The sequence below is a fragment of the Pantherophis guttatus genome, chromosome 1, assembly GCF_059756535.1.
Source record: "Pantherophis guttatus breed Tessera chromosome 1, ASM5975653v1, whole genome shotgun sequence".
NCBI lineage: Eukaryota > Metazoa > Chordata > Lepidosauria > Squamata > Colubridae > Pantherophis > Pantherophis guttatus.
The window spans coordinates 108,368,399-108,395,852 of NC_142063.1; the positions used below are offsets into that span (position 1 = coordinate 108,368,399).

General features: G+C 39.7%; 1 protein-coding gene across 1 annotated transcript in view; it reads right to left on the bottom strand.

The window, feature by feature from the left end:
* DRD4 (dopamine receptor D4) overlaps positions 1 to 27,177 on the bottom strand; it is a 40,252-nt gene extending 13,075 nt beyond the window's left edge. Inside the window, exons 1-3 of the mRNA XM_034416800.3 lie at positions 25,771 to 27,177; positions 4,177 to 4,289; positions 34 to 587 (exon numbers count right to left, since the gene is read on the bottom strand). Of these exons, the coding sequence (XP_034272691.2) occupies positions 34 to 587; positions 4,177 to 4,289; positions 25,771 to 26,031 (928 nt within the window). The 5' untranslated portion in view covers positions 26,032 to 27,177. The remainder of the gene's footprint in view (positions 1 to 33; positions 588 to 4,176; positions 4,290 to 25,770) is intronic.
* Positions 27,178 to 27,454: the final 277 nt, after the last annotated feature.

Below are 27,454 nucleotides of genomic sequence, written 5' to 3' on the forward strand. Positions count from 1 at the left end.
AACCCTGAAAACCATTTAATGTTTTATACTCACCAACCACAACTGGAAGCACCTTCATGGCCTTCCTTTCCCTGCCATTGATTTTGGCTGGCTTCCTACTGAGTTCTCCATTCGGTGCATATTTGATGTGTGGATAGGACATAGTTTGAATGCCATTGTTCTTGTAATCCCTGGGTAAAGTGCAATCGGAGCAGGCATAGGGATTAAATTCCTCTGTCTTGATATCCTCCTGGTTCTTCTCAATGACAGGCGGTGGACCGTATACCTGCCTATTGCCCAGATAAATGCTACTCTTCAGCTTGGCTTTCCGAGCCTCTTCCCAGCGCCTAAGTCCATGGAATATGCCGCAGTAGAGGACCAGCATGACAGGACAAGGAATGAAGAAGGAACAGATGGAGGAATATACAATATAATTCTGATCCTCCAGACGACAGAAAGATGAATCCCGGTTTGGAACATTGTTGAGACCAAAGATAATTGGGGATGCCACAGCAAAAGCGAAGATCCAAGTGGTGGAGAGGAGGATCAGTTGACGCAGGTCAATCTGTCGTCGATTGTAGTTCAGTGGGACAGAAACAGCAATGAACCTGGATGACAGAAAACAGGGTGTAACCATGGGGTTCCTTGTGGAACCAGTTTACTTCATGATGGTAAAACAGAACAAACTTTAAAACTAGAAGATGGAGCCGGGCAATATAGGATGTTTCAGGTATTACTGGTTTGAAATTCCCATTTTTCTTCTCATACTGTCCATTCATTATTTAGGAAATGCAGCATTATTGTATGGCTATGCCACCACAAGGCAAACACAAAAGGTTCTTTTACCCCTATTTCTCCATTCTGATATATCAATATTTCCCTGCGCAAGTTCTTTGCTCATCCAATTACCTTTGGCAATTACCAATTACGCTTGCCTGCTCTATGGAACATTTATTCTCCTCATAATGGCTCCATGATACTGCTTCGCCACCTTCAATCAATTCATACTGTTGGTAAAGGACAGTTGCAACTACACTGACTAACATGTTCTAAAAACTGGGCCTCTCCAGAAGAAAATGGGTTCTAATTTAATAGGTCTCAACCTCATTTATTTAGCTTATAAACTCTGAGCTAGTGAAAGAAAATTTGACCTGATAAGATGAAAACTTGGTTAGAAATCAACAAACATATGGTAATCCCTAAAGTTTGAACTGGAAAACCCTTTCTGTCCATTAAATATGTCTATCTTATTTCCCTGCTTTGTATTTCAATTTCTTTTCAGAGTCGATAGCCTTGTATTTTGGTTTATTTTTCAAATAAAATACCACAAGTATTACTATCAGCTGAAGGGCCTTGTTGTGCAGCCAGGTGAAACTGTAAATAATATCAATAGTCCCCCATATCAGGGTAAAGTCATTTCTTTCAAATGCACAATAAACTTTCTGCTAGTCCCCGGCAGTGCTCCTATTTTTATTCTTCTTTTTCCTTAATGCAGACTGACTGTTATATATGCAAAATGATTTAAAAGCATTTGTGCGTGTCATCAGCACTCTTTCACAGTTAACATTCAAGATGTGAAATTTGGGGACAATGGAGCAGATGGTGGTATAAAGTGCAGGGGCAATGTACAAGTTCCTACCCAGAGCAGGACATTTTTAGCATCTGGAGGAATAAATTCAAAAGAGGTTTTGATTGAATTGATTGTCATGGCCCCAAGTATTTTTATCCCTGTACCACAAATGAGTATATGAATCACAAATGGGCAATATCTTTATTAAAGATAGTGTGTGTGTGTGGGAAATTCATATCTCTATGCAAAGACCTGAATGATCACTAGACATCAGCAAGATGAAAACACTTTCATTTCATCTAGAGCATGGGTGTCAAACTCGCGGCGTCACCTTGCCATCATGTGATGTATCGCTATGTTTTTTCCCTTCGCGGATTTGGGGTGGGCATGGTTTGCGCATGACGCATCTGGCCTGCAGGCCGCCAGTTTGACACCCCTGATCTAGAAGTTATCTGGATTTTTGAAACTCTGATATGGTAGCCCAAAGTAAAGTTTCCTTTAAGTCAACCTCAACTCTTGATAATTTCAAGAAATATGTCTCTATGTGGCTTTCTTGGCAACAAAATAGAAATGTTTTTTTCTTACTCCTTCCAAGGTATGCTTCCATCTTCCCATGTCTACAGGGTGATAAGATGCTTTCATCATCTGGTCTACAGAGGTTTCCTGGAACTCTCTGATTCAAATACTAACTAGGCTCAGCTCTGTCCTCCTTTCTGAGATCATTGAAATGGGCATGAGATTTGTGTTCCCAAGAACGCTTCATCAGAGAAGTGGTTACAGAAAGTAGAGGAAGTGGAGGAAAAGGCAGAGTCTAAAAATTAAGCCAGATATTTCAGGTCTCCAGGTTAAAATCACTCTCAAGAGAGACTGCAGTATGAATGCTTTAGTGGATTAATAAGTGTTATATCAAGCATTTAGATAAAAAAAGAAAGAATTACCTCTACAGGTTTGAAAACACAAAGGCCATTAATCCTAAACTTATCTCTTGGGCAAAGCAAACCCTACATGTGACATGCTCTAACTCCAAGTGCAGGTCTAACCAAAAGGCAGATGCATGGGGAAGACAATGTGAATTTCCCAATTGAACAGGATATCCCCCCCCCGCCATTTAAAATGTTGATACAAATCGTCAGTTCCTTGGTTGGTAGCCACAGAAAAAAGAATTGTCATTGCAGCTTTCTTAGTTTTAATTCATTTTAATTCAAAAATTATTTGAAAGCAACCATCTTTGAGAATAATGACTACAATGGTCTTTGGTTGGTATAGGTAAGTTTATATTCTATTCTTTTAGCTACCGTCTATAACTCAAAGAGAAAAACGCCACTCTTCCCCTTCTTTGCTCAACGGTGACAGGAGGAAAACATTAGAAATGATGTTCAGATTTTCTTGCACTAGAAGCAGCTTTGTCCGATTAGCTGCACAACGGGAAAAAGTTGATGGGGAGCCTAGCGACAGATAGGATAAAACAAAATAGTCAGAAGCAATGTATAGGCAATAAACCACCTATGTTTCCTAGAGTTTCTCAGTACCTCCTTGCCTTTATTTGGTAGGCCCCGAGTTCTTTCCAATAGGAAAATCCCAAATGCAATTATTGGAAGAATTTCTTCAGCTTCTGTTAGTGAGAAGGGTGTTGATCATGTCTGAATTTGCCTTTTCTGAATAGAATATTGCTTTATGGACTGCAAAAAGCTTGCCTTTATAAAGTAGTGGGTGTTTTAGGGGAGAGCATTGTTCTCTCTACATTTTCACTCAATAGACCTAAATTATATATTATAGACAAAAATGAGTTATTAGAACAAATATATTCTTCAGTCTGCAAACTCTGAATTTTACAATTCACTTTACAGAGTGAATTGTAAAATTCACTTTACACTTTAAGAGCCTTGGTAGTACAGTGGTCTAAGGCACCCTGTTATTAAGCTGGTTATTAAGACCAGCTGCCTGCAATTACTGCAGGTTCGAATCTCACCAAGGCTCAAGGTTGACTCAGCCTTCCATCCTTTCTAAGGTAGGTAAATTGAGGACCCAGTTGTGGGGGCAATAAGCTGACTTTGTATAAATATACAAAAGAATGAAGGCTATTGCTTAGCGCATTGTAAGCCGCCCTGAGTCTCCAGAGAAGGCCGGCATATAAATCAAAATTAAAAAAAAAACAACAATATCCCACATACGCTAGAGAAATGGATGTACAGATATATAACTGGTATTGGAAAATTGAAAAAAATATGGAAAAAAATAAGAAAAAAATATGTATGTTGATTAGAGAAATCAATGCATTTTTGTATATTCTAAAGCCAGAATATACAAAACAAATACATAGTAAATGTTCAGAGAGTGGATACTGATTGATCTATCTACATCTACTATAGATGCTGAATAAATGAGAAATTTGCAGTCCTTATGCATGGCAGCATTAAACTTACATTTCCTCAATTTTTCTAAAGAACCCTTCTAGAGTTGCTTCAGTGGCTGAGGCAGCTAAAAAGCTGATTAAATAAATATGTGTGTATGTATGTATGTATGTATGTATGTATGTATGTATGTATGTATGTATGTATAATATGTGTTAGAACGGAAAGAGTTGGGAAACTTAGCATCTAAATGCCATAATGAGCAGAATTTCTTACCGATCCACGCTGATAGCACAGAGATTGAAAATGGAGGCAGTGCATAGCATGACATCCATGGTCATCAAGGCATCGCATAGGACTGGGCCCAAAGACCAAACACCTCCCTGGAACTGAAGAAAAATCAGTGAATGCATTCAAAGTTCATACTTGAGTGTTCCCTTCACTATATTCTTTAGCAACAATTCTAGTTGGATTCTCAGGTTGTGCCTCTGCTAGTTTTCTTTGAGAAGATCCTCTTCAATGGCTGGCACTATCAAGAGGGTTGCCAGGTTGCAATCAGGCATTCAGTTGTAGCTCTAAAACCAGCAATCAAGTGGTAGTGGTGGGTGAAATAGCAGCATCTCCTCCCACACATGCCTGTCTCAGTGCAATCATTCAGCCTTCTTTGTTGCTATACATCATACTAGGAGGCTTATATACTGAAACAAATGAGGGGACGAAAGAGATAGATGGAAGACGCAGGGGGGAAAAAACCTCACCAAACTTGAAAATCAAATATCCAGGATGTGGTATAAAACAATTTTATTCCTGGACCATGAACCACTATGAGTATCAAATGTCGTGACTCAGAAGGAGAAAGATTTCTCCAGAGGAGGCACACACAAAGCCAGTACAGAGATAGCTAAAACATTTATTTTTATCCGTAGCAACTGCAGCACACCTCTATAACCAATAGTAAATACCAAATCATTTCCTGATAAAAGCATTCTAGAATCTTCCGTTATTACTGTAATGTGCACTGATGGCGCCTCTATCTGTTTGTAAAATCTTGGATTATATTAGGAAGAAAGTAAATCACAAAGCCCTGTGCTAATATCACTTAATCCTCACCCTCTTGGTGCTATAAATATCACCTAGGAATGATGTCAAGAGAGGTGGCTTATTTACACCTTATAAACTGTAGCTTCATCATTCCTTAACTTTCAGTCTGATTGAGGGGTCAGGCTAGGAGAGGGCAAATGCCTCAGTATAAGCATTTATTAACTGCCTGAAGATTATCCAGCTGTGACCTGTGGTTCCCCAGAAGGCCAGGAACAACTTTTCTTTTAAAAAATAAAAGAAGACTTAAGTAAAGTGAGATAGTCGAAATTTGCTCCTTACTTCATTTCTGACAGCTTAAGCAAGCCACAATGAGCTGTAATGATAATAACAATGTCAAGCAACTTAACAACATACTGCAAGGAAGTGAAATTGAAGATTGGTTAACATCTGGCAAAAGCTACCTGATAATAAAAGATCCAACAAAAGGATCTAAGCAACTATAGGCTAAGTACCTGCTTACGGACAACTTTCAAATTGCTAATTGGTTGGTGGCTGATGCAGTCCGACAGCATCTGGTTGAAAATAATCTCTTTTACCTGAGCAGAAGGGAAACTGCAGAAGGGAAACTTGAACAAAATATCAACTCCCAATTGACTAGATCATTTTGGAAAACTGCAAAAGGAAGATCAACCTAAATGTAGCTTGAATTGATTACAAAAAGACATTCAATTCTCTGCTGCATGATTATTTTTTTTTAAATTGATTTATATGCCGCCCTTCTCCGGAGACTCAGGGTGGCTTACAATGCGTTAAGCAATAGCCTTCATACTTTTGTATATTTATACAAAGTCAGCTTATTGCCCCCACAAACTGGGTCCTCAATTTACCTACCTTAGAAAGGATGGAAGGCTAAGTCAACCTTGAGCCTGGTGAGATTCGAACTTACAGTAATTGCAGACAGCTGGTGTTAATCACAATGCTTTTAGTCTGCTGAGCCACCATGATTGGACGATTAAGAGCGTAGAAATAATAGGAGTCAGTAGTTATGGAGTTTCTCAGTCATCTAGGTCATGGTTGTCCCAAATATGCTTTTTTAAAAGGCAATTGGACTTTCTGGTTTTTCTTTGAAGATGTTTCGCTTCTCATCCAAGAAGCTTCTTCAGCTCTGACTGGATGGTGGGGAATGAGAAGCAAAACGTCTTTAAAGAAAAAACAGAAAGTCCAGTTGCCTCTTGAAAAAGCACCTTTGGGATAGGAGTCAGTAGAAACATTAGAAGCTTTGTGCAAAGATTGAAGGCACAATGGAAGACACAGTTGCTGTTCAATGATGATAGACTAGTAGAGGTTAATATCAAGAGAGGAATATTTCAAGGAGACTCCCTATCACCACTATTGTTTGTCATTGCATTGATTCCTCTTTCAACAATACTGAAGAAATTAAGGTATGGCTATTAAACATCCTTTACATGGATAATCTAAAGAAAAATATAATCTGAAATAGAATTGCTAGTGTTCAACAGGGTGAAATGCTCCCTGTTTGGACAGGATCTACCAATCCGGTAGCGATGGCGGCGGGTGGTTCGGAGAATCGGTAGCAAAAATCCCTGTGGGGCCCCCCCCCCAATGCCAAGCTGAGCCATGGGATCATCAGAGGCTTTTTTTTTAACTTTTAAAAGCATTTTTTCTACAACCTCTTCAGCTGAAAAAATGCTTTTAAAAGTAAAAAAAAAAGCCTCTGATGATCCCGCGGCTCAGCTGGGATCATCAGAGGCTTTAGAAAAAAAAAAGAAAGCCTCTGCCGATCAGGCAGGTCAGCTGGAATCATCAGAGGCTTTTAAAAAAAGAAAGCTTCTGCCGATCAGGCAAGTCAGCTGGGATCGTCAGAGGCTTTAGAAAAAAAAGAAAGCCTCTGCCGATCAGGCAGGTCAGCTGGGATCATCAGAGGCTTTAAAAAAAAGAAAGCCTCTGCCGATCAGGCAAGTCAGCTGGGATCGTCAGAGGCTTTAGAAAAAAAAAGAAAGCCTCTGCCGATCAGGCAAGTCAGCTGGGATCATCAGAGGCTTTAGAAAAAAAAGAAAGCCTCTGCCGATCAGGCAGGTCATCTGGGATCATCAGAGGCTTTAAAAAAAAGAAAGCTTCTGCCGATCAGGCAAGTCAGATGGGATCGTCAGAGGCTTTAGAAAAAAAAAGAAAGCCTCTGCCGATCAGGCAGGTCAGCTGGGATCATCAGAGGCTTTAAAAAAAAGAAAGAAAGCTTCTGCCGATCAGGCAAGTCAGCTGGGATCGTCAGAGGCTTTAGAAAAAAAAAGAAAGCCTCTGCCGATCAGGCAGGTCAGCTGGGATCATCAGAGGCTTTAAAAAAAAGAAAGAAAGCCTCTGCCGATCAGGCAAGTCAGCTGGGATTGTCAGAGGCTTTTCAAAGCATTTTTTCTGCAACCTCTTTGGCCAAAGAGGTTGTAGAAAAAAATGCTTTGCAAAGTTAAAAAAAAAAAGTTGGCCACGCCCACCCGGTCACATTATCCCCCCCCCAAGCCATGCCCACAGAACCGGTAGTAACAAATTTTACATTTCACCCCTGCTGTTCAACCCTATCTGTATTTACAGCCAAGATATTGCAGTGGAGTTTGGACTGGACAAATCAATAGGGCAAAAATAGTGAAAACTGAAGGAATCAAGATGCTATATGGAAATAACATCAAGAGTTTGGATGAAGACGATCAAATACCTGGGCATCCTACAAACTGAGAACATCCAGTTGACTGAAGTTGTGAAAAAGCTTAGAAGTCAATACATCATGAGACTAAAAAAGATTCTAAAATCCAAACTCATTGAAAGAAATACCATCAAGGCAATTAGCCCTGGACAATCTCAATCATTAGATACACAGCTGGAATAATGGACTGGACTCAAGCAGAACTAAAGGTTCTGGATAGTAAAACCAGAAAAATAATGACAATGAATCATGCCTTTCATCCATGAAGCAATGTTGACAGATTCTATTTAGCAAGGAAAATAGGTGGGCATGGAATCTTGCAAATATATAAAACAGTTGAAGAAGGAAAAAGAGCATTGGAAGAATATCTGAAGGAAAGTGAAGATGATGCACTGAAGCTAGTGTACCATGAAGACTTATGAACAGAGGAAAGACCAAACATTTGGCCTATAAGAAAGACAAAATGAAGAATAATATAGAAATATTAGAAATACGGCAAGGCAAAGTATTACATGGCCAGTAGATAGAAAAACTAACAGGCAAATAACAAGACCTGGCAATGGCTAAGAACAAGAACGTTGAAGAAAGAGACAGAGGGGCTAATTCTGGTTGCATAAGATCAAGCCTTAAGAACAAATGCATACAAAGCCAGAATTGAGACAACAACAAATGAAAACAAATGCTGCCTCTGCAAAGAAGCTGAATAAACAGTGTGCATCTAATTAGCTGCTGCAAGAAGATCTTACAGACTGACTACAAACAATGGCAACATAAAGTAGCATCAATGGCACATTGGAATATCTGCAAAAAAATACCACTTGTCTGCAAGCAAGAACTGGTGGGAGTAGTAATAGAATATGAAGAAGCTAAAGTACTCTGGGACTTTACAATTCAAACAGACAAGCACTGCCACATCACACCTCAGACTTAATAACAATCAAAAAGAAACACAAGAAAACCTGGATAGTGGACATGGCAATACCTGGAGACAGAACAGAAGAGAATGAATTGGAGAAAATCACAAAATACAAAGGCCTGCAAATAGAAGTAAAACCAATGTGGCAAAAGAAAGCAAAAATAGTATCAATAATAATAGGTGTCTTAGGTGCAATTCCAAAATATCTGGAGCACCACTTGAACACCATTGGCATTAGCAAAATCACCATCAATCAATTGCAAAAGGCAGCTTTATTTGGAATAACTTATATCTTGCAACAATATCTTTAACACTATGCAGTAACATCTGCCTAGCCTAGGTCATTGTGTAGGATAGGGGGATAAAAATGCCAAATCCAGTCTAAAACAGCTGGCTAACTGTGTGTGACCAACAACAACAACAACAACAACAACAACAACAACGCCACCTGACCCCCAGTGACTCTGGGCAGTTAGTGGAATACCAGCGATGCAGGTTAAAATGTAATGATTTATCATCATCCTTAGGCCCTGTGCAGAGCATAATGGGCAGCAAGTGCTTTCCAGCAGTTTTGATCATTCGCAGCATCTTCAGCATTGTCCCAAGGGACATTAATGATCTCAAGGATCTTCCTTAACTGTTTGATGCCAAGTTTTCTAAGGCCAGCCTCATTTCGTCTTTTCTCCAGGAAGTATCTGAAATAGTGGAATTTTTGGATGCTTTACATTACGTCTTTAGCATACGTAATGTAAAAGTATAATGATTAAAAATATAATATTCATTTTTTATCCAAGCCTAACTCTAGTGAAACCATGACTTTGACTCATGAAGAATCATAAAGATTCAGTCATCTTTCAGGAAATACAAAGTTTGAGATTTCCCATTTTAAATATTAGCAGACAACACACAAGCATGTGATCAAACACACACTTTTCTATCAAATGTGATGAAGCTAAAACTAAAGGGTGTGTGCATTTAATTATTCTTCCTTATCTCACGGTGGAAATGATTATTAAAAGAATTAGAAGTCACAGTCAGATAATGATCTTATTAGGACCAATCTTATAACATTTTGAGATCTTCAGATTCTCTTCATCTGTTAAGCGTAACCTCTCCCACAGGAAAAAATAATGAAGGCAGGAAAAGAAAGAAAAGGAAAGCTGATTCGATGAAGTCAGGATCTGAGTCTTAAAATGGGATGGAGGAAGAGTCACAGGATTAAATAAACTAATCAGCTTTTCTCAAGTCCCTCCAAGGAGCCTTGGTGGCGCAGCAGACTAAAGCACTGTTAAGTAATACCAGCTGCCTGCAATTACTGCAAGTTCAATCTCACCAGGCTCAAGGCTGACTCAGCCTTCCATCCTTTCGAGGTAGGTAAAATGAGGACCCGGTTTGTGGGGGCAATAAGCTGACTTTGTATAAAAAAGAACACGACTTGGGGGGGGCAAAAGCCTACTAAGCAGGTATATACAAAAAAGTATGAAGGCGTAACGCATTGTAAGCCGCCCTGAGTCTCCGGAAAAGGGTGGCATATAAATCGAACCAAATAAATAAATAAATAAATAAATCTTTATCAAAACACCAGGCGCTTAACAATCAGAGAGCAAAAGCTAAAATAATTGCGTTGATTTTTCTATAAGTACAGATAAAATACTGGGGTATGTTTTGGGAAAGTTTGGCCAAATTGCCTACTGTCTTTCTAAACCAAATCCATTTCAGGTTAGCATATCTTTTCTAACAAATTTTAGCCCCTTTCCAATCTGCCTAATTTGAAGAAAAGAAACAAATGTATTTTCTTCCATCTTTCTATCTCTGCTGGTGAATAGCTGTAGTAAAATAGTCATACAACCTATGTCCCTTTCAAAGGCACAGGAACAAAGTTTTCAGAGAAAATAGCATCATAAGGATAATAAGTGACATCATAAGTGATGTCTCAGTGCCTGGAGGCTGTGCGGATCTGGATGGGGAGGAACAGGCTCAAGCTCAACCCTTCCAAGATTGAGTGGCTGTGGCTCCCGGCATCCCGATATAGTCAGTTGACTCCATCACTGACTATTGGGGGCGAGTCCTTGGCCCCCACAGAAAGGGCTCGCAATCTGGGAGTCCTCCTGGATATGCAGCTGTCCTTGGAGGAACATCTGACAGCTGTAACCAGGGGGACCTTTTATCAGGTTCTCCTGATTCGCCAGTTGCGGCCCTTTCTTGATCGGGATTCCCTGTGCACAGTCACTCACGCCCTCGTCACCTCTTGCCTTGACTACTGCAATGCTCTCTACATGGGGCTCCCCTTGAGGGGCACCCGGAGGGTCCAGCTGGTCCAGAACGCAGCAGCGCGGGTAGTGATGGGAGCAGCATGGCGCTCCCATGTAACACTGCTCCTGTGCGAGCTGCACTGGCTCCCGGTGGTCTTCCGGGTGCGCTTCAAGGTGTTGGTTATCACCTTTAAAGCACTCCATGGCATAGGGCCTAGCTATCTTCGAGACCGCCTGCTGCTACCGACGACCTCCTAGCGACCCGTGCGCTCCCACAGAGAGGGCCTCCTCAGGGTGCCATCAGCCAAACAATGTAGGCTGGTGACCCCCAGGGGGAGAGCCTTCTCTGTGGGGACACCTACCCTCTGGAATCAGCTGCCCCCAGAGATAAGGAGAATCCAAGACCTCAGTGCCTTCCGCCGTGCCCTTAAAACCCACTTTTTCCAGCAAGCCGGGCTGGCTTAGGAAGGAATTTTTTAAAATTTTTAAATGTTTAATTGGTTTGTGGTTTTTTAAATTCTGGGCCAAATTTATATAGATTTTAATTGTTTTTAATATTTGTATTTCATGTTTTTAATTCTGGCTGTGCACCGCCCTGAGTCCTCAGGGAGAAGGGCGGTATATAAATTGAAAATAAATAAATAAATAAATAAACTGCATTAGATCATTCATACATTACATTTATCAAGTGACTGATTTTTTTAGTTCAGATAGTCTGAATCAGATTTACCAAATGGACTGGATTTGTGCAGCTTTCCACGTACACAAAACCTAATCAAGGCTGAAAATCATTAAGCTTAATATGTTGCACAAATGATCATCATCCTAACAGGTGCAGGGTCTACTGATCTCTTGCATCAATACAGCTATTAATTTCTATCACACATACAGTACATACAGTAAACAAAGCCTTCAGTGCTGTATATTCATCTGTTCTCTATGAAGGCCTCCATCACACTGCTGGGCTATAAGGCTTATGTAAAACTGTCCTGCCGGGAAAAAATGGGGATTGCATCAACTTCCTACCACAAAGTGAGAGGATAAAGCCACATGGTTGTGATGGCATTCTTCCCTCTGCACATTCGCAGGATAGGCCTTCTAAAACAATTCAGCCTGTGCTGTTCTAATGTAATTTTTCATAGGGACATTCAGGTGGTTGTATCTTACTCCTGCTGTGATGCTACCCAGCGGGAATTGTTTATTGCCTGTATAAACTTCTGAGTTACTGAAGTGAAAATGAGGCAGTGGTTGATACACTGAATGCCCTTGTTTTTCTTTTGAATTATGTTTTTATGTAATTTTCTGATTGAAACAAGCTAAATGTTATTATGATTATAATGATTTTTATTAACAAGCTAGAAACAGGGCAGGGGGAAATTGAGCAAAGGTGACATTGCAAATCAGTGCTAGAGCCAGGTGCTATAAATATTGACTGTGCTAATATGGGCAATTGTACAAACTCTTAACAATCATCTCTTATGATTTCCATATGACCTGCAATGGCTTATCCTTTAATATTTATTTATTTATTTTATTGGATTTATATACCGCCCTACTCCCGAAGGACTCAGGGCGGTGAACAGCCAAAAAGATAAAACACACAAACTACAAAATTTAAAAGACAATATAAAAACCCATTAAATAATTTGGCCCAAAACAAATTAAAACACCCCTAATAGTTTAAAACAAATTTACAATTTACAATTTAAAAGGGAAGTTAGGCCAGCCCAGCCTGCTGAAATAAAAATAATACAGCAAGAGGTAGCAGTGAATGTATAGATCAACCAACTTTTTAAGTTTAACTTGAGAATTTATAATTATAGTACTCTTCTGCTTCACTTCACACATTTGCTGAGTTTCTTCCTGCAAGGGTTAACTGTTCCTTTTGTTTAGGGATAATTCGTTGAATAAGGCTCCATTGGCTACCTCATACATTTGGAATGTATGATTTTTATTAGTTGAAACGGTTCGGTTTGCACAAAGTCAAAATTAAAGAAATCATATATCATGAGTCCTAGCCTTGTTTATCCTCATGACTTAGAGAAACAGAATCTCATTACCTAGGCAGAAAATTTGCTTGCTGCTGCTTTTAGGACACACAACATTTTCCTACTAGCTTCATCCAGCCACAGCTGAGTTACAAAATCTAATCCTCACATAAGTGTCTGCAAGGGAATTTGCAAAAGTGGAACTAACAAGCATGATCAGAGTCCTGTCCCTTTTAACATGCATGGACATGACACACATATACAAAGGGGAAAGACTTTGCCCATGCCAGCTACCTTGAACTGTTCAATCCCTCTCACACAGAAGCCCTTGTTTACACATGTTATTTGGCAATGCTGTTTGAATGACACACTACCAATCACTAATGGGAATGTCCCACCAAATTAATTTTGAATTAGCTTTTAAACCTGTACATCTCCTGATAAGAAAGTTTAATGAAAGGCTTCTCTCCTTGTTAAGTATGCAAACACTGATACTCTCTCTCTCTCTCTCTCTCTCTCTCTCTCTCACACACACACACACACACACACACACACAAACAAAACAAAATTTTGCTACCAAGCAGAGCCTAAGGACACAGTGGCAATACATAAGCACACAGCCCAACTTTTTGCAAGTGTATTTCCTGTCCGTTTGTGTGTGTGCACTCCCAGGAGCTGAATCCAGTGCTTTGGAGTCAAAGGGAAGAGCCCACCAGAAATGTTTGTTTACCATCATCATACGACAAAACTTGCACTGAAACCTAGTACAATGTCATCAAAATATGTACCAATCTGTTTTTCTGAGGAATTTGAAAAAAAAGAGGAAAGGCTAAAGAATCAATGTGTTTGACTGAACATCATTCATTTTGATCTTTCCCTTGTTTCTTTTTCCAAAGCAAGTAACAGATCAATTATCCTTCATAATACTCATAATGGCATATCTAAAAAGTCATCTGCGTGGCTGCCGATTCATTTGCACTGAACGTTATTTAAAAAGTACTCAACAATGATAGATTTTCCAGTCTCATCAAACACAAATAGGCCCTCACTTGACCTGTGCCTAATCATTTTATCCCAACCCAACAGGCTTACGTCGGCCTCTATCATTTGGTTCTAATAGAATTTAGTGACTATATTCAGTCTCCTTTTCTTGCTAAATTACATATTATTTTCTGTTTAAAATGCTAGTAGGCCATTGCATTCAGAATTATTGCCCCAAGTCAAGCTGAGTTTCGTTATTTCTGGTTTCTAGTCTCCTGGGTGACATGCACAGTGTTTTAAAGTCCCAGTTTTGTTCTCCATGGATGACAGCATTGGAACTCAATTGAACTTACTCCCAATTTTCTTTTGAGATGGTAAATGAGAATTGAGCAACCTTTGGATGGCCACAGAATCAGTGGGATCACATGGGCAGGCTCAGTTTGCAGGTCTCTGGAGGTCCCTGCTTTGTTTTTCTAATGTGATAGACTTATTTTGCACTATACAATACAATTTTCACCTATTTCCCAACCAAACTGGGGGTGGCAGACAGCTATGCTTTTAGTGATCATAGTTAGAAGGGATTCTGAGGGCTGTAAAAAATAAACCAATTAATTTTAAAAAATTAAGAGGCAAACAATAACCGCAGGTTGCATTTGTGGTTCACATGCCTAAATCTTCTTTCATGTGTGCTATTACAAAGCCTGGTTATTCAGTAATCTGCAGTTTTATTAAATAGAGTTATTGTAACTGCGGAAAATACAAAATCTTCCCTATTATATAAAAATAGGGTGAACAGAAATTGCTGTGGCGAGATGAGCCTTCAGCCACCATGTTATCCCCTCGTTTTCAAATCCCAGCTTCCCTGTAAGTATCTTCCCTGCATCCTTGTAACAATAGAAATATTTCTATACTGCAGAATATACTTCCTGTGGAAGCCATAAAATACAATTGCTTCTCAGTAAGTATATGTCAACCAATACAATACATGATTGCTTTTTTTTTCTTTTTTTGGAAGGTGAGCATGAAACACACATGATGACATTCAGAACCTGAAAATAGCTCTGCAGTTGCAGATCACAGTGGCTGCCATGGGTAACCTTTTAAAACCTTACATTCTGGGTACAAATATGCATAGATTCAAACCATCATTTCATTTCTTCATGTTTTAGGTACCTAAAAAGCCTGCGTATTTTCCTACCCACAAAATTGTTAGTCTTTTCCAATTCTTCTAGTGAAGAGCATAGCTCATTCCTTCCAGAGAAATCAATTTCATAATTTTTTAGTGTCACCATACTAAGAGAAAATTGTACCATACTTTCCTTTAGCAGCTTCCCAAAACTGCAGCTTTAAACCAGTTGGGAAAAACAGATTTTTCAGAGAAAGTCAGGATAAGGAGGATGCATCATATCATGCAATTCATCATCTGCATCCAACCTATACTGATGGGATTTAATGTCCAAGGAAATCTGCCATTGCAAATAAATTCATTTTGTGTCAGTTTTGTATCTCACAGTAAAATGAGATGGCACAATATACGATTGTGACGAAATGGTTAAAACTGATTTTAAATTTAGGAACTTTGCACATGGCAATGGCTTGAATTGGGCCAGAAAATGGATAATGAAGGAAGAAGGAAAATGAAATTGGAAATCCATGCTGTGGCTCTGAAATTAAATAATAAGGAAGCCAGATGTCAAATGGCCAAATGCCATTAATGTTGTCTAGTACAGGACAACATACAAACGGAGATTGAAAATATGATTGCCCCATGCCAATCATGCTCTTCCTTTTAACACCTTTAAGGAAATAGCATTCTTGGACATTATCACCATGTCTGTCTTACTATGCTTCTTTGAAAAAGGTAGCCATGGACTCTCTCCTGAAGAAGACATCCCTAAACTCAAGAATTGAACAACCTGAGTCCTTTTTCCAACTTGGTGTTTTTAGGAAGATTGTTGGAATGGCAGCAGGGGACTCAAGGATTCTGGGTGAAGCAAATTAGCATGTTTTAGACCTGGGCATTGAATGAAAACTGCATTGCTCACACTTGTAGTAACCTAAAATAGGACTTGGAGGGAGGGAGTGTAACCCGTCTGATCCTGCTTGACCTCTTAGCAAAATTTGGGATCATCGGTGGGTGTTGAACATTTGAGGGCCTGTTTTATACTATCTCTGCTCCTTCTGACTGGGCAGTTTAAATTGAATTCCAACAAGATGTTATGCCTGTTTGGAAATATTTGGCTCCATGCTAGTTCTATCACTGGAAGGCATCACATTTCCCTGGAAGAAGCAGGTCTGCCATCTGGGGTTTTCTTGCACTTGCAGCTCCTGGTTGAACAAGCAGATGGAAGTGATGGCTAGAACTTTTACCTAGTTTCAGGTAGCATCCTGGAGACAGCCTTTCATGGAGCAGGATGCTTTGGCAACTGTCACTCATTCTTTTCCATTAGCACAATCAGGCATTTTCAGGATAGACTGGATAGAAAACATTTCAACAAATGCACAAGAATCCAAGAATTTCGACAAGTATCTTTATAGTAGAAAGCCAAAAGAATTCCAGAGACTGCTGTATATCAAAACGGAGTTCTATTTACAGTGACATCAAAGTGCAGATTCCTGCAGCTCTTCCTTTTACTCACATAAAGCAAAGAACTAGATGTATCTCTCTTTGATGGAATAGATAGTGACTGTCTATTTTGGTAATTGCCAGATTTTGGTATCTGGCTATTTGCCTCTGAATGTGTGAAAATGTGTGATAAAAGGACGATCACATTGAAAAAGGCTACAACACTTCTTGTACTTTAACAATTACACAAAAAAGACAGTTGGCTTGTGCATAGGTACACAAGAAAAACCACAGTGATTGAGATTCCTGCTTTATACAGATGTAGGAGCTCACTTCTCTCAATCGCTCTTTTGTGTGCAGATTCAAAAGAAGACTTGATCAAGCTATTTAGGCATGTGCTTACACTGAATAAAAATAACCCAGATAAATATATGTAACAAAAGAAGTATAACTCTTTGAAGTGAAAAAAAATCATTTTTAAATAAGTATGCTACCTCAGCTACAGACTTGGGTGGCTCTCTATAAAAAATTTCAAAACATATCATAATTAAAAATGCAACATTCTAGATAAAAACCACGAACAAATAAAAATAATCCAGATAAAGGGAGGCAGCAGGCTGTGCATGTCAATACCATTTCTTACATCCCCGATTTATTTTGTTTGAAAACAGGAATTTTGCTACTGAGGGCTAAACTATAAGAACACAGAGAACAGACAAGAAAACAAATCAACCGACAGTTCTCACTCAAGGCAGACGTGACCAGGCTGAAATTATCTTATTTCAGACATGTTATGGGAAGATACATTATGGAAAAGGCTCTAATCCTGGGAAAGATGGAAGGAAAGAGAAGAAGATGACTAGCAGCAAGGTGAATGGATTCAATTACTGTTGATGAATGCAACTGTTGGAAGACTGAAGGGACAAGTCAGGGATAGATCATTATGGGGAAAATCATTCTATGCAGTTGTTAGGAGTAAAAAAAACAACAACAACGAATGGCACCAATAAATTGATGGATTAAATTTATTTTATTTTATTTATTTTATTTTATTAAATTTCTATACCGCCCTTCTCCCGAAGGACTCAGGGCGGTGAACAGCCAGAAGATAAAACACAGAAATACAAAGTTTAAAATAAATTAAAACAAATTAAATAATTTAGGCTGAATTTTAAAATACCCCATAATTAAACAGATTAAAATTTATGTTTAAAATTTAAATTTAAAAGAGGAGATGATTTAGGCCAGGCCATTGCCCATTGTTTGTTGAGACCTTCTGGGATTATTTCCTGAAACCCTTTGATATATGTGAGTTCTACAATTTCTCACTCAATGGTGCCATTAAGGTCCTGCTTTTCCAAAATAGTCACTTTGCACTCTGCTACAGTGTTCTATAATATAAATAATGTAAATGAAACTATTTCTACTCATTTTCTTGCAAATGAAAGTAGAAATCCTTTGCAGACTCCTTCATCCAACACCAAAAGATCAGAAGTATTGGGAGTATGGCAGCACATCTAGTTCCATCTTTTTCTTTGGACTGATTTTATCCTATACACATATAATACTGAATAAATAAATATATAATGGCTTCCTTACATATGTCTCTGCAAAAATAAATGTGTCAGATGGTAAGAAAAAAAATTATAAAGCTGGTTATTCCTTTAAAAATTACACACATATACACATACCTATTTTGATAAACCACCTACTGTTTGTTACAGATTGGACTTAACCTACAGGGATTGTGCAGATGGCCCCAATGAATAGAGCCTGGTTTTCCATCTCATGCAACTGAAATTGCATGAGATATAAAATATCCAATACCCTTATTCTACTCCCAACTTTTATTTACTGTTAGATTCAACTGCTCAATTAAATGAAAATTAAGAATCTCCTAAAAAAATTTTTTGGGGATGAAAGGTGTCAGACATGATTTCTCCAGAATTAGAATGAAACTTCAGATTTCCAAATTTTCCCACCAAATAAATCCTTAATATCAGAGTGTCTAGCCATTTTGCTGCACAAATATTCTGATGTTAAGCAAAACATTAATAGTTATTTTTATCTAATTAGTGAGGAAAGAACTAAATTTGAAAGCTGAATATAAGCCAGGAAAGAAACGGTGGATTCCCAGAAAATTATGGTCAACCGTCTATGATGTTCCAAATTCCTCCCTATTGCATGATTATTTTATAATTTGCTCTGTATTCTATAGGTTTTACTCCAGCTGCATGCAATGGGAAGTCAAAGAAACCCCTTTGGAGACTTGAAAATTCTATTATGAGTATTGGTACAGTTAAGACAGTCTTAGATTACAGACATAGTATCTCTGTCTTCTTATGTTAACAAAGAGAAATATTTATCCGTTCTGGCAAAAGACAGTCCAAATGTAATGTAAGCTAGGAAGGTGCAATCAAGCAAGAGTCTAGGCTAGGGTAAAAGACGGGCAATGCTCAGTCAAGATAAAGATTTCTGAAAACAGAGAAGGGGAATGCTCTGTGTATATATGTGAAGGAAGAGAAAACTTTCAGGACCCTGGACAGAGCCCAGAATTCAAGGTGGCATTCAGTTAAAACCAGTTTTGTTTTTTTATTTTAAATATTCCATAAAGTTTACTGTGTTTCTACACAGAGGCTGATCTCAGAAGCTAATCCCTAGTTTATAGCTGGTTGTAAAACTGTGTGGGATTCTCAAAGCTGTTGGTTAGACTGGAAAGTTGAAAAACACATTTCAGAAGACAGCAATAGTAAAACAGATCTATATCACCATCAAGAAAATGGCATAGGTAGAATCGCCAAGAGTTGAGCTCCACTTAAATATTGCCTTTTACCTCTCAAATGTGCAGAAACTTAAATGGGAGTTCCTTGGCCTGAAACCTTCCATTCCACTGTGTCTCCATGAAGACAATTTAGGTCAGGCTCTCTCTAGAACTGAGCTCTAAGACTGGATCCTTTGGGGATCCAGATTGAAGGTTCTTTAATTTAGGGCATTTTGTATTGAATAACAGATTCAAGGTCTCTACAGTTCACACCACCAGTTCTTCCGCATCTGCATTGCCATTTCCCGCCTAAGAAATCAAAAGATAGTGAACTCTTTATTGGTAAGAATCTTATTTGGAAAGTCGTGTGATCTGCAGTGACTCTGATTTACCAAAAATGGGGTTAACAAAAAACTATATAGAGGGAAAAAAGAATAAAGCATGATGAATTATATATGACACTGAGTGTATTCTATTTCACAAAACCAAGTAAGTCCCTGCTGGGTAGATCAAACTTTCCCTTTGAATGACAAATTAAATCAGGTCCATTGCTTATCAGCAAGCAAAGATTTAAAAACCTCAAGAAGGGAATTGCTTAGCCAATCACTGATGATTCAGTCTCTTTTTCCTAATAAATTGTATTAAAAATAACTTCTTAAGTAGTTAACCCAAACTTGCCTCAATAGGCAATAGCAGCCTAGCAGGGAAAAAGACTGTATTAAATTGACCACCCACTGGCTTTACATTTTATCCAATACTAATAGAATTCACAGTACAGTGATAAAAAATTGCTACTAGGATCTTAATAGAGAAAACCATATCATGTTGTTCTGCTTACTCCAAATTGCTTGCAGTAGAATTTGTCTACTCTGGCATGAAGAAATAAATGAGACTTTGGGGATACCAGAAAAGCTGTCAACCTTTCTAGATGGAACTGTAATGCCAGTAATATTTGGTATTTAAAGACCCAGAGTGTTATCTAAGAAAAGCACACACATCTACACACAAACCAAGCTGAGGTACCCAGTGTAAAGTCTACATTTTAGCTCTCATAAATGAGAGGAAAATAATATACTTTTAAAAGATTCTGAAATTGGAATATGCTGAATACTGACACTCTTAACCATGGTAACTGCATTAAAGGCAGCGGGATTTGCACAATGCACAAATGCCTTCTCTTTGAGGGCCTTACAGTGTTACATATACACCAACATTAACTGGGCCAATCAATGAATGATATATCTCTGGTGAAATGTTCTGATTCTATTCTCTTTTTCTCATAAACATCTATTCCAAACTGGGAATTATCTACACATAATAAGGTCTAAGCTTACACTTTCAAGAAACTCAAACCAAGCCAATAAAAAGTAATTATTGTATCAAGTAGGATTTATTTGGTGGGGAACTGCTCAATGAACCCAGTACAGCAATGTGATGAAAAGCTAACATTCTGGATCTACTAGCTCAGATAATCTGATCAGGAGGAAAAAATCCATCTGAGATAATTAAACATCAGTATTGCTCTTGCTGAAATAAGTGCTACACAACAGAGCAGAGCATAAGCATGTAATATTAGTTGATATGTAATTTTCAACCATCAAACTTGCAATCATGTATTGTTCACTGATCTGGGAGCAAAATCCAGTGGACACTCCCAGGTCAGTCTACTTATCCATTTATTTCCAAACAAGGTTGTGTTGCTGCTTGTAACATTCACTGATGCCTGTGAAAGCTACAATTCCGCATGAATAAAAATATAAACAGACTTCTTTAAAACCACCCAATGTTCTATTCCAAGACAATAGATAATAACCCAGCTCTGCAAATGAGAGAGCCACATTCAAAATCTATATTTAAAAACAAAGCCATATAAAATGAGAAGTGCACTCTGGATAGGAAGGAGTCTCTATAACTTTCAAAAAAAACCAAAACCTTTTCTTCTTTAATCCATGATATTATACAACATTGCAGCAGAAAAAAAAGCACACCTTGATCATAGTGTATAATTATTCTTAAAGAAAAAGAGAACATTTTCACACATAAAGATTACAAAAGTAAATTCTCTAAAGATAAACTGCATCCCAGAAAAAGGGCAGGTAAGAAACTACTCTGGATACACCCACCAGTTGCAGGAAAAATAGCTATAATTTATTTTACTTTCCCTGTCAAAAAGACTATTCAGTTCAAATTGCAGTCACCCAAGGGAAGTACACCTGCCATCAGCAAGAAAACCACAAGCCATTGGGAAGATGCATCCTATATTCTTGTAAATGTATTCACTGCCTTCCCCATTAAATAAAGCCACCAGTCCTTCGTGTTACCTGATATTGCTCTTCTCATTGGGACATGAAGTCCTATCACTTAAGCACTGAGGTTTCCAACAGACTAGAAAATTCTCTAAAGTTTAGGAGAAAAAGCCAAAACACAACTGCTTCTCTTCCTTAATCATCCCTTGCTTTGGCCACTTATATATCTCGGAGGACCTCTCATGGACTATGAATGCTAACGTGCTTGTGAAGAAGGCACAGAAGAGGCTGTACTTCCTGAGAATGCTCAGGAAGATAAATCTATCTGAGCATCTACTTCTGTCCTACTATCACAGCACCATTGAGTGTGTCCTGACATACAGCATTCTTGCATGGTATGGGAGCAGCTCTGTAGCGGACAAAAAGTGCTCTACAGAGAATTATTAAAACTGCCCAGAATATCATCGGACTCCAGCTACCAGCCCTGGCCGACATCTTGAATCTCGCTGTTTGAGAAAGTTGCATAACATTCTCAGAGACTCTTCCCATCCTGCTTACAATCTTTTTGGACTGTTGCCTTCTGGCAGAAAATACAGAACAATTAAAACTCGGACCACACGTTTTTATCCCAGAGCTATAATTGCACTCAACAATGAACTAAAGGGCCACCATCAGTGAGCTGTTGGACAGTATTACTTGGTCTGTTGTGTGTGTCAGCATTCTGATGCTGCCATAAAAAGACGAGGCTTGACTTGAGTGGTTTAGGGGTGGGGAATTGTGGTGGGTGGGAGTGTGTTTGGGGATTGTTATGTGTGTTGGACCTGGTCTTTGGGTGTTAAGTGAATTTCATTGTATGGGTATACTGTGTATACCCATACAATGACAATAAAATTATTTATTTATTTATTTAAGTACCAGTGCATTTTTGAGGACAGATGTACATAAATGTTATTTGCTGAACTGAACATAGGCACTTTCAATGAAAGCTCTGTTTTCAAAGGCTGCAAAACCTGAAAGACTATCAAATACCTCAAATGAAATGGTTGATGGGTTGCATGCTGTTGAGTGAACAACAGATGGTTCAGATTTGCCAGCATAGATATAAACTAAATTTGCCAGCATAAACTAGCAACCACCATGATGATTCACACTTCTGTCTTTTTTAGACTGTTGACTCTTTACTTCCAGGACATACTAATCTCCTAAACCTTTAGCAAATCTTTCTGGCCCTCATGCTGGTTTCTTAATGTACAGAATTGCATTTGGCTTTGATTGAAAATTACAAAGCAGAATTTGATTTGGTTTCATTCTACCTTAGCTGTTGCAGTGTTCACCGACTTGCAAATATCATTCACAAACAGGGCATTGTCTTCATTGTTTCAGAGATCAACTGCTATAATAAAGCTAGGTGGTATATTCTAACCCCAATAAGCAAAGTCCCTTGTATTGATTTTTCTTTAGCCTTGGAAACTACAGAAAGCCATATCTTTTCCAGAATCAAATTCATTGAAACACAAATACAGGGACTCAAAGGGCTGCTGCATCTTTTGGTTTACTTAAATGGAATACGAGGCTGTGCTCTCCACATCATTACAGAATACCGGCGTTCATTAAACACATGCATGGAATAATGTTTTAGCGTTCATCGAGCTCCTTTTCTTCTTTAAATGAGATGTACCCTTGGAAACATGAGTGCTTTTTTCATCTAATAACAGCCTGTTAAGATAATGGATAATAATAGGGTGCGGTGAATGTCACATCACTGTTTCTAATTCACATTCTAATACATATTCTTGACATTCAATCTACCCCACATTTAGCTTCCCTCACATGATTTCCATTAACTGCAAATGATTTTGAATCAGATCTAAGAAGGATTGCCACATCTATTTTGGACAATATTTTTAGTGAAGCTGAAAACAGAGACCTTCTATGCGCACATACTTTGAAGTATGACAAAATTATCATTACTCCAAAAAGGAACATCAGAAAGGAAAGGTACTCATATTTCCCCCAGTCACTAATTCTAGCTACTCACAAACTTTTATCTCTGAAACTCCCTTATATGGCTTACAAATGTTCAGCTTTGGAACCAGATGTCTTCCATAGCTAGAGATAACATTTGACATGTTTTCTTTGCCAAACATTATAGAGTCACCTGTTACTGCAGATTTTAAAAGAATGTTTAGTCTTCAACTAGTGTAAATCTCTCATGTATCAACCAGGTGACAATGATAATTATCATTAAGAATCCTGTCATTTTTCTGAATTTCAAATTATCCAGGTGTTTTCCATTAGACCTATGTTCCATTGTCAGGAAATTTTAGACCACATCTTTTAGCATACCCCACTTCCTAGAGTGGGTTTTATTTTTGAGTAAACATGTTTTGGACTAAATCATGCTTCTATTAAACAGCATTTTAATTTTTGTTAAAAACCCATTAGTCCAAGTTTTCTATTACGTGACCCATTTCTTCAAATTACTTAATGGAAGCTTGTACAACAGGGTATGGAAAGATTACTGCAGTTTAGCTATTTAAGATTAGCTAGCACTTAAGCAATACTGCACCTGGCCCAAAAATATCTAAACAGAAAGGCCACTTAAAAATACTTAAGGCAAACCTTTAAGCCTCCAATTTCTCATCTCTAAAAAGATAACCATAATACATATGTCCAAAGAAAGTCTGATAAAACAACACAATTCCTTCTCCTAAATCAGGTTCAGGTCCTGTGCATATAATCCCCAAGATTATGATTGCTACACTATTTTTGTAGGCATTTTAATTATTGTTCTAATTGTATTTATTGAATTGCGCTTATATCTTAACTTCCTTCCAAAGAGATCAGAACAATGCAGTTTCACATGCACTCCTTCACATTATTTTCAGGGCATGAAAGGATGAAGTCAGGATGACCAAAGTTTATATCCACAGCTGCTTTATCAAGTGAAATTTTGAAAGGGATTTCTCCAGCTTTGAACTGACACTCTTCAGACCATCACGCTAATTATTCTCCAGAAGAAAGTAACTCTGTTCATATAATCTTTGTTAGAGTCAAATAATGAATACAATCATGCTGACCGACTCTTCTTCCATCACCTTGTCCATTGGGAGACCACAAGAGTTCAGTGAATGCTAGAAATACCCAACCTTCCTTCTCCCGGTGAACAAGCTCATATCCTTGCTGGTCAGGAGCTTCTGGCACAGTCCAAACCTGAACCAAAAGGTCCTAATATATCATGTGCCTTCAAACTGTAGTCCTAGTTGCAAATGTATGTAATATCTTTAATAAAAATATGTTTTATAGTGGAGAGATTATAAAGTAGAAGATATATATATATATAAAAAACAAATTAAGGACCCAACAGAATTGCAGCATTTCTTCTGCAGAACTAGATTAGTCTAGGGAAAAAAAATTGCTATTTCATTTGGACTGTCAGAGATACATCCTGGATAATAGACCAACTTCCAGGATACAAAGGTCCTTATATATGGTCTGTTTATAGGGTCTTTTGAGGCAATTTTATGGGCAACTCATCTATGCATGAATTGGATGGCCAAATAAATTTTTTTAAAAATTCAATAATTCCACCTCTATCTTCTTAGGAACCCTTTAATAGGAATAGATAAAAGAGGGGAGAAGTAATGAGAAAACCTGAAAGGGCTCTAAAAGGAATGTGATGTGATGAAGACCCCTGTAAAATATCATGAATGAGGCAAGGTACTTGTGAGGGAAAAGCTTTATCTGGAAATACAATCACCCTGGGCTGGTTCCCTGCCTAGCTGCCTAACCAGTCTTACAAGGATATACTGTAGTTTCCACCAAGGCTGCAATGACTGCAATACTGATGTCCTATTGTTATCCCTTAAAGTTACAAATGTCCCAAGTGTGCAGCAACCTACACATTGCAAAGACTATATAGCCCATGGCGGCTCTGTCTGTCAGCCAGTTACCAACAAGTAGTAGTGCACGCTAAATGTAACCAAACAATAATATTTACATTCTGTGAGTTTGAACATTAAAACCACCAACCCTTTTAAGGAAGGTAGCAACTTAGTCCTTTTACAATTCTGGGTTGCCGTGATGTAAGTATACATCTTCCCCAAGTCCAGTAAATTCAATGGAATTTACAACCAGGTGGGGAGTGCCATCTTATAACAACATTACACAAATGAAATGTTTAGGATTTAGTTCTTTTTCTCTCTCTCTCCCATGCGTATCTACAATTGCATCAGATTACCTGGGTCAAAAAGGGACGCCTTAAAACCCCAATAATCAGATATAAAACATATCTCGAACCCTAGAGGAAGCTTTTTTTCCCCCTAAGGGGAAAAAAAACCCGACTGCATCATAAACCATCAGTAGAGTTGGAAGAAGTTAAAGAGTGCTCCGGGGGGGGTCTTTACCTCGGAATAGACGTAAAGAGGCAGCACCAGGATGGCTAAAAGGAGGTCGGCCACGGCGAGGCTGACGATGAAGTAATTGGTGGTGGTCTTCAGCGCTTTCTCCGTGCAGACGCTGAGGCAGACCAGCAAGTTCCCGCTGATGATAAAGAGGATGAGGAAGATTCCCAAGACCAAGGCGGCGTAGTTGCGGGCCGGGTCCTGTTCAGGAGGAGGGTGGGTGCTGTTGGAAGAGAGGAGGTCTTCCGTGCTGTTGGCCCCCATGGCCCTCTCCCGCCCAAGCGCCTTCTCGCCTGCCTTCTTGCCTTCCGCGGTTGGGTTGCAAAGCGGCCGCCCACCTCGCCCTGTGGAAGAGCAACGGTCCGGCTCGAACTTGGCCGGCGATAGAGTCACCTTTCCCGGCAACTGGGCTGGCGGGAGTCAGTCCCCAGGCTGCCCCACTCCATCTCCGAAACGACCGAGCCGCTGTGCCCCGACCCAACCCAAGGCGGTCTACTACTCCCGCCGCCGCTGCTGGGTGGGAGTAGCTTCGCCCTAGCAGCCCTTCCCGGCACTTGTCTTAAGTTAAAAATTGTCACCCTTCGCCCATTCCACGCCCATTCCGCCCCTTAGCCGGGCGCGGTCCAAACTATACACCACCACCTCCACCCTCGAGTTCCGCGGGGCTCACTCCGGGCGCCACCCGAGACCGCCCTTCCGCACGCCCGAAAGAAAAAGGGGAGAAGAGCTGGCGTGGCCCTCTGGAATTCTTGCCGACTTTTCCTCGCTTCTGCTTATACGGGCAGGCGGGCCAGCCTTGCACCGCGTCGGCGCCACAAGTGGGTCGCCTCCAAGAGGAAAGTAAGCTGATTAGGGCGGGGGGCGGGAAGGAGTGGGGAGAGAGTGAGTCCTGCTGCGGAGCTGGAAGGCCCGGCCGGTTCGCTTAGCCAATCAGCAGCGGCCTTAGGTGCAGATAGGACGACCGGCGGACCTTCCCGAGTCGCCTCAACGCCCGACGCGAGTTCGCGCCCAAATTCGCCTCCCTCTCCCTCCAGCCTAACTCTGACAGACGGAGGCGCGCTGGTGCTCCGGGGAGATTCCTCCAGGACGGGGGGCCGCGCCTTTCCCCGTCAAAGAGCGAGGAAGCTGTTGCTTTTCCAGACAGGCGCCCCCTGACAATGGTTCTGCGAGCCGGGTGACCGCTCCCGCCACGTGGTAGCCGCCAAGCACGAAGACTTCTGCCTCGGCGCGGGTGCGCAAACGAGCGGAAAGGGGCTGCTGAGCTGAAGGAGACGGAGGAAATCCGAACATAAATAGGTTTCCCCGCTCCGAGTGTGAAGTTCGCGTGGACAAAAGAGAGGCAACATTCCTGCTTTGGAATTAGTCTTCCGAAAATGCCAAGGGAGGGAGGAGCAGGTCGGCTACAGGATGGAAGAAGATGGGGCTCTCAACTGCCTTTCTTTAGGAATCTCGACGACGCTCATCCTTAAAAAGCAGGGCAGCATTTGGCCCGGCCCTGCCAGATGATACTGCGGCGTGTGTGTGTGTTTTTTTTTAAGAGTTAAGCAACTTTCTTGGTCCAGATATGAGCCGTGAAAAAGAGGCTCCGTACCGACCCCTCCCAGATGCGGGGGAGCAATTGTGAGGCGCCGATGTGGCATTACTGTCGATTAACTTTGGACACGGCGATCAGGGGGCTCATTGAGGT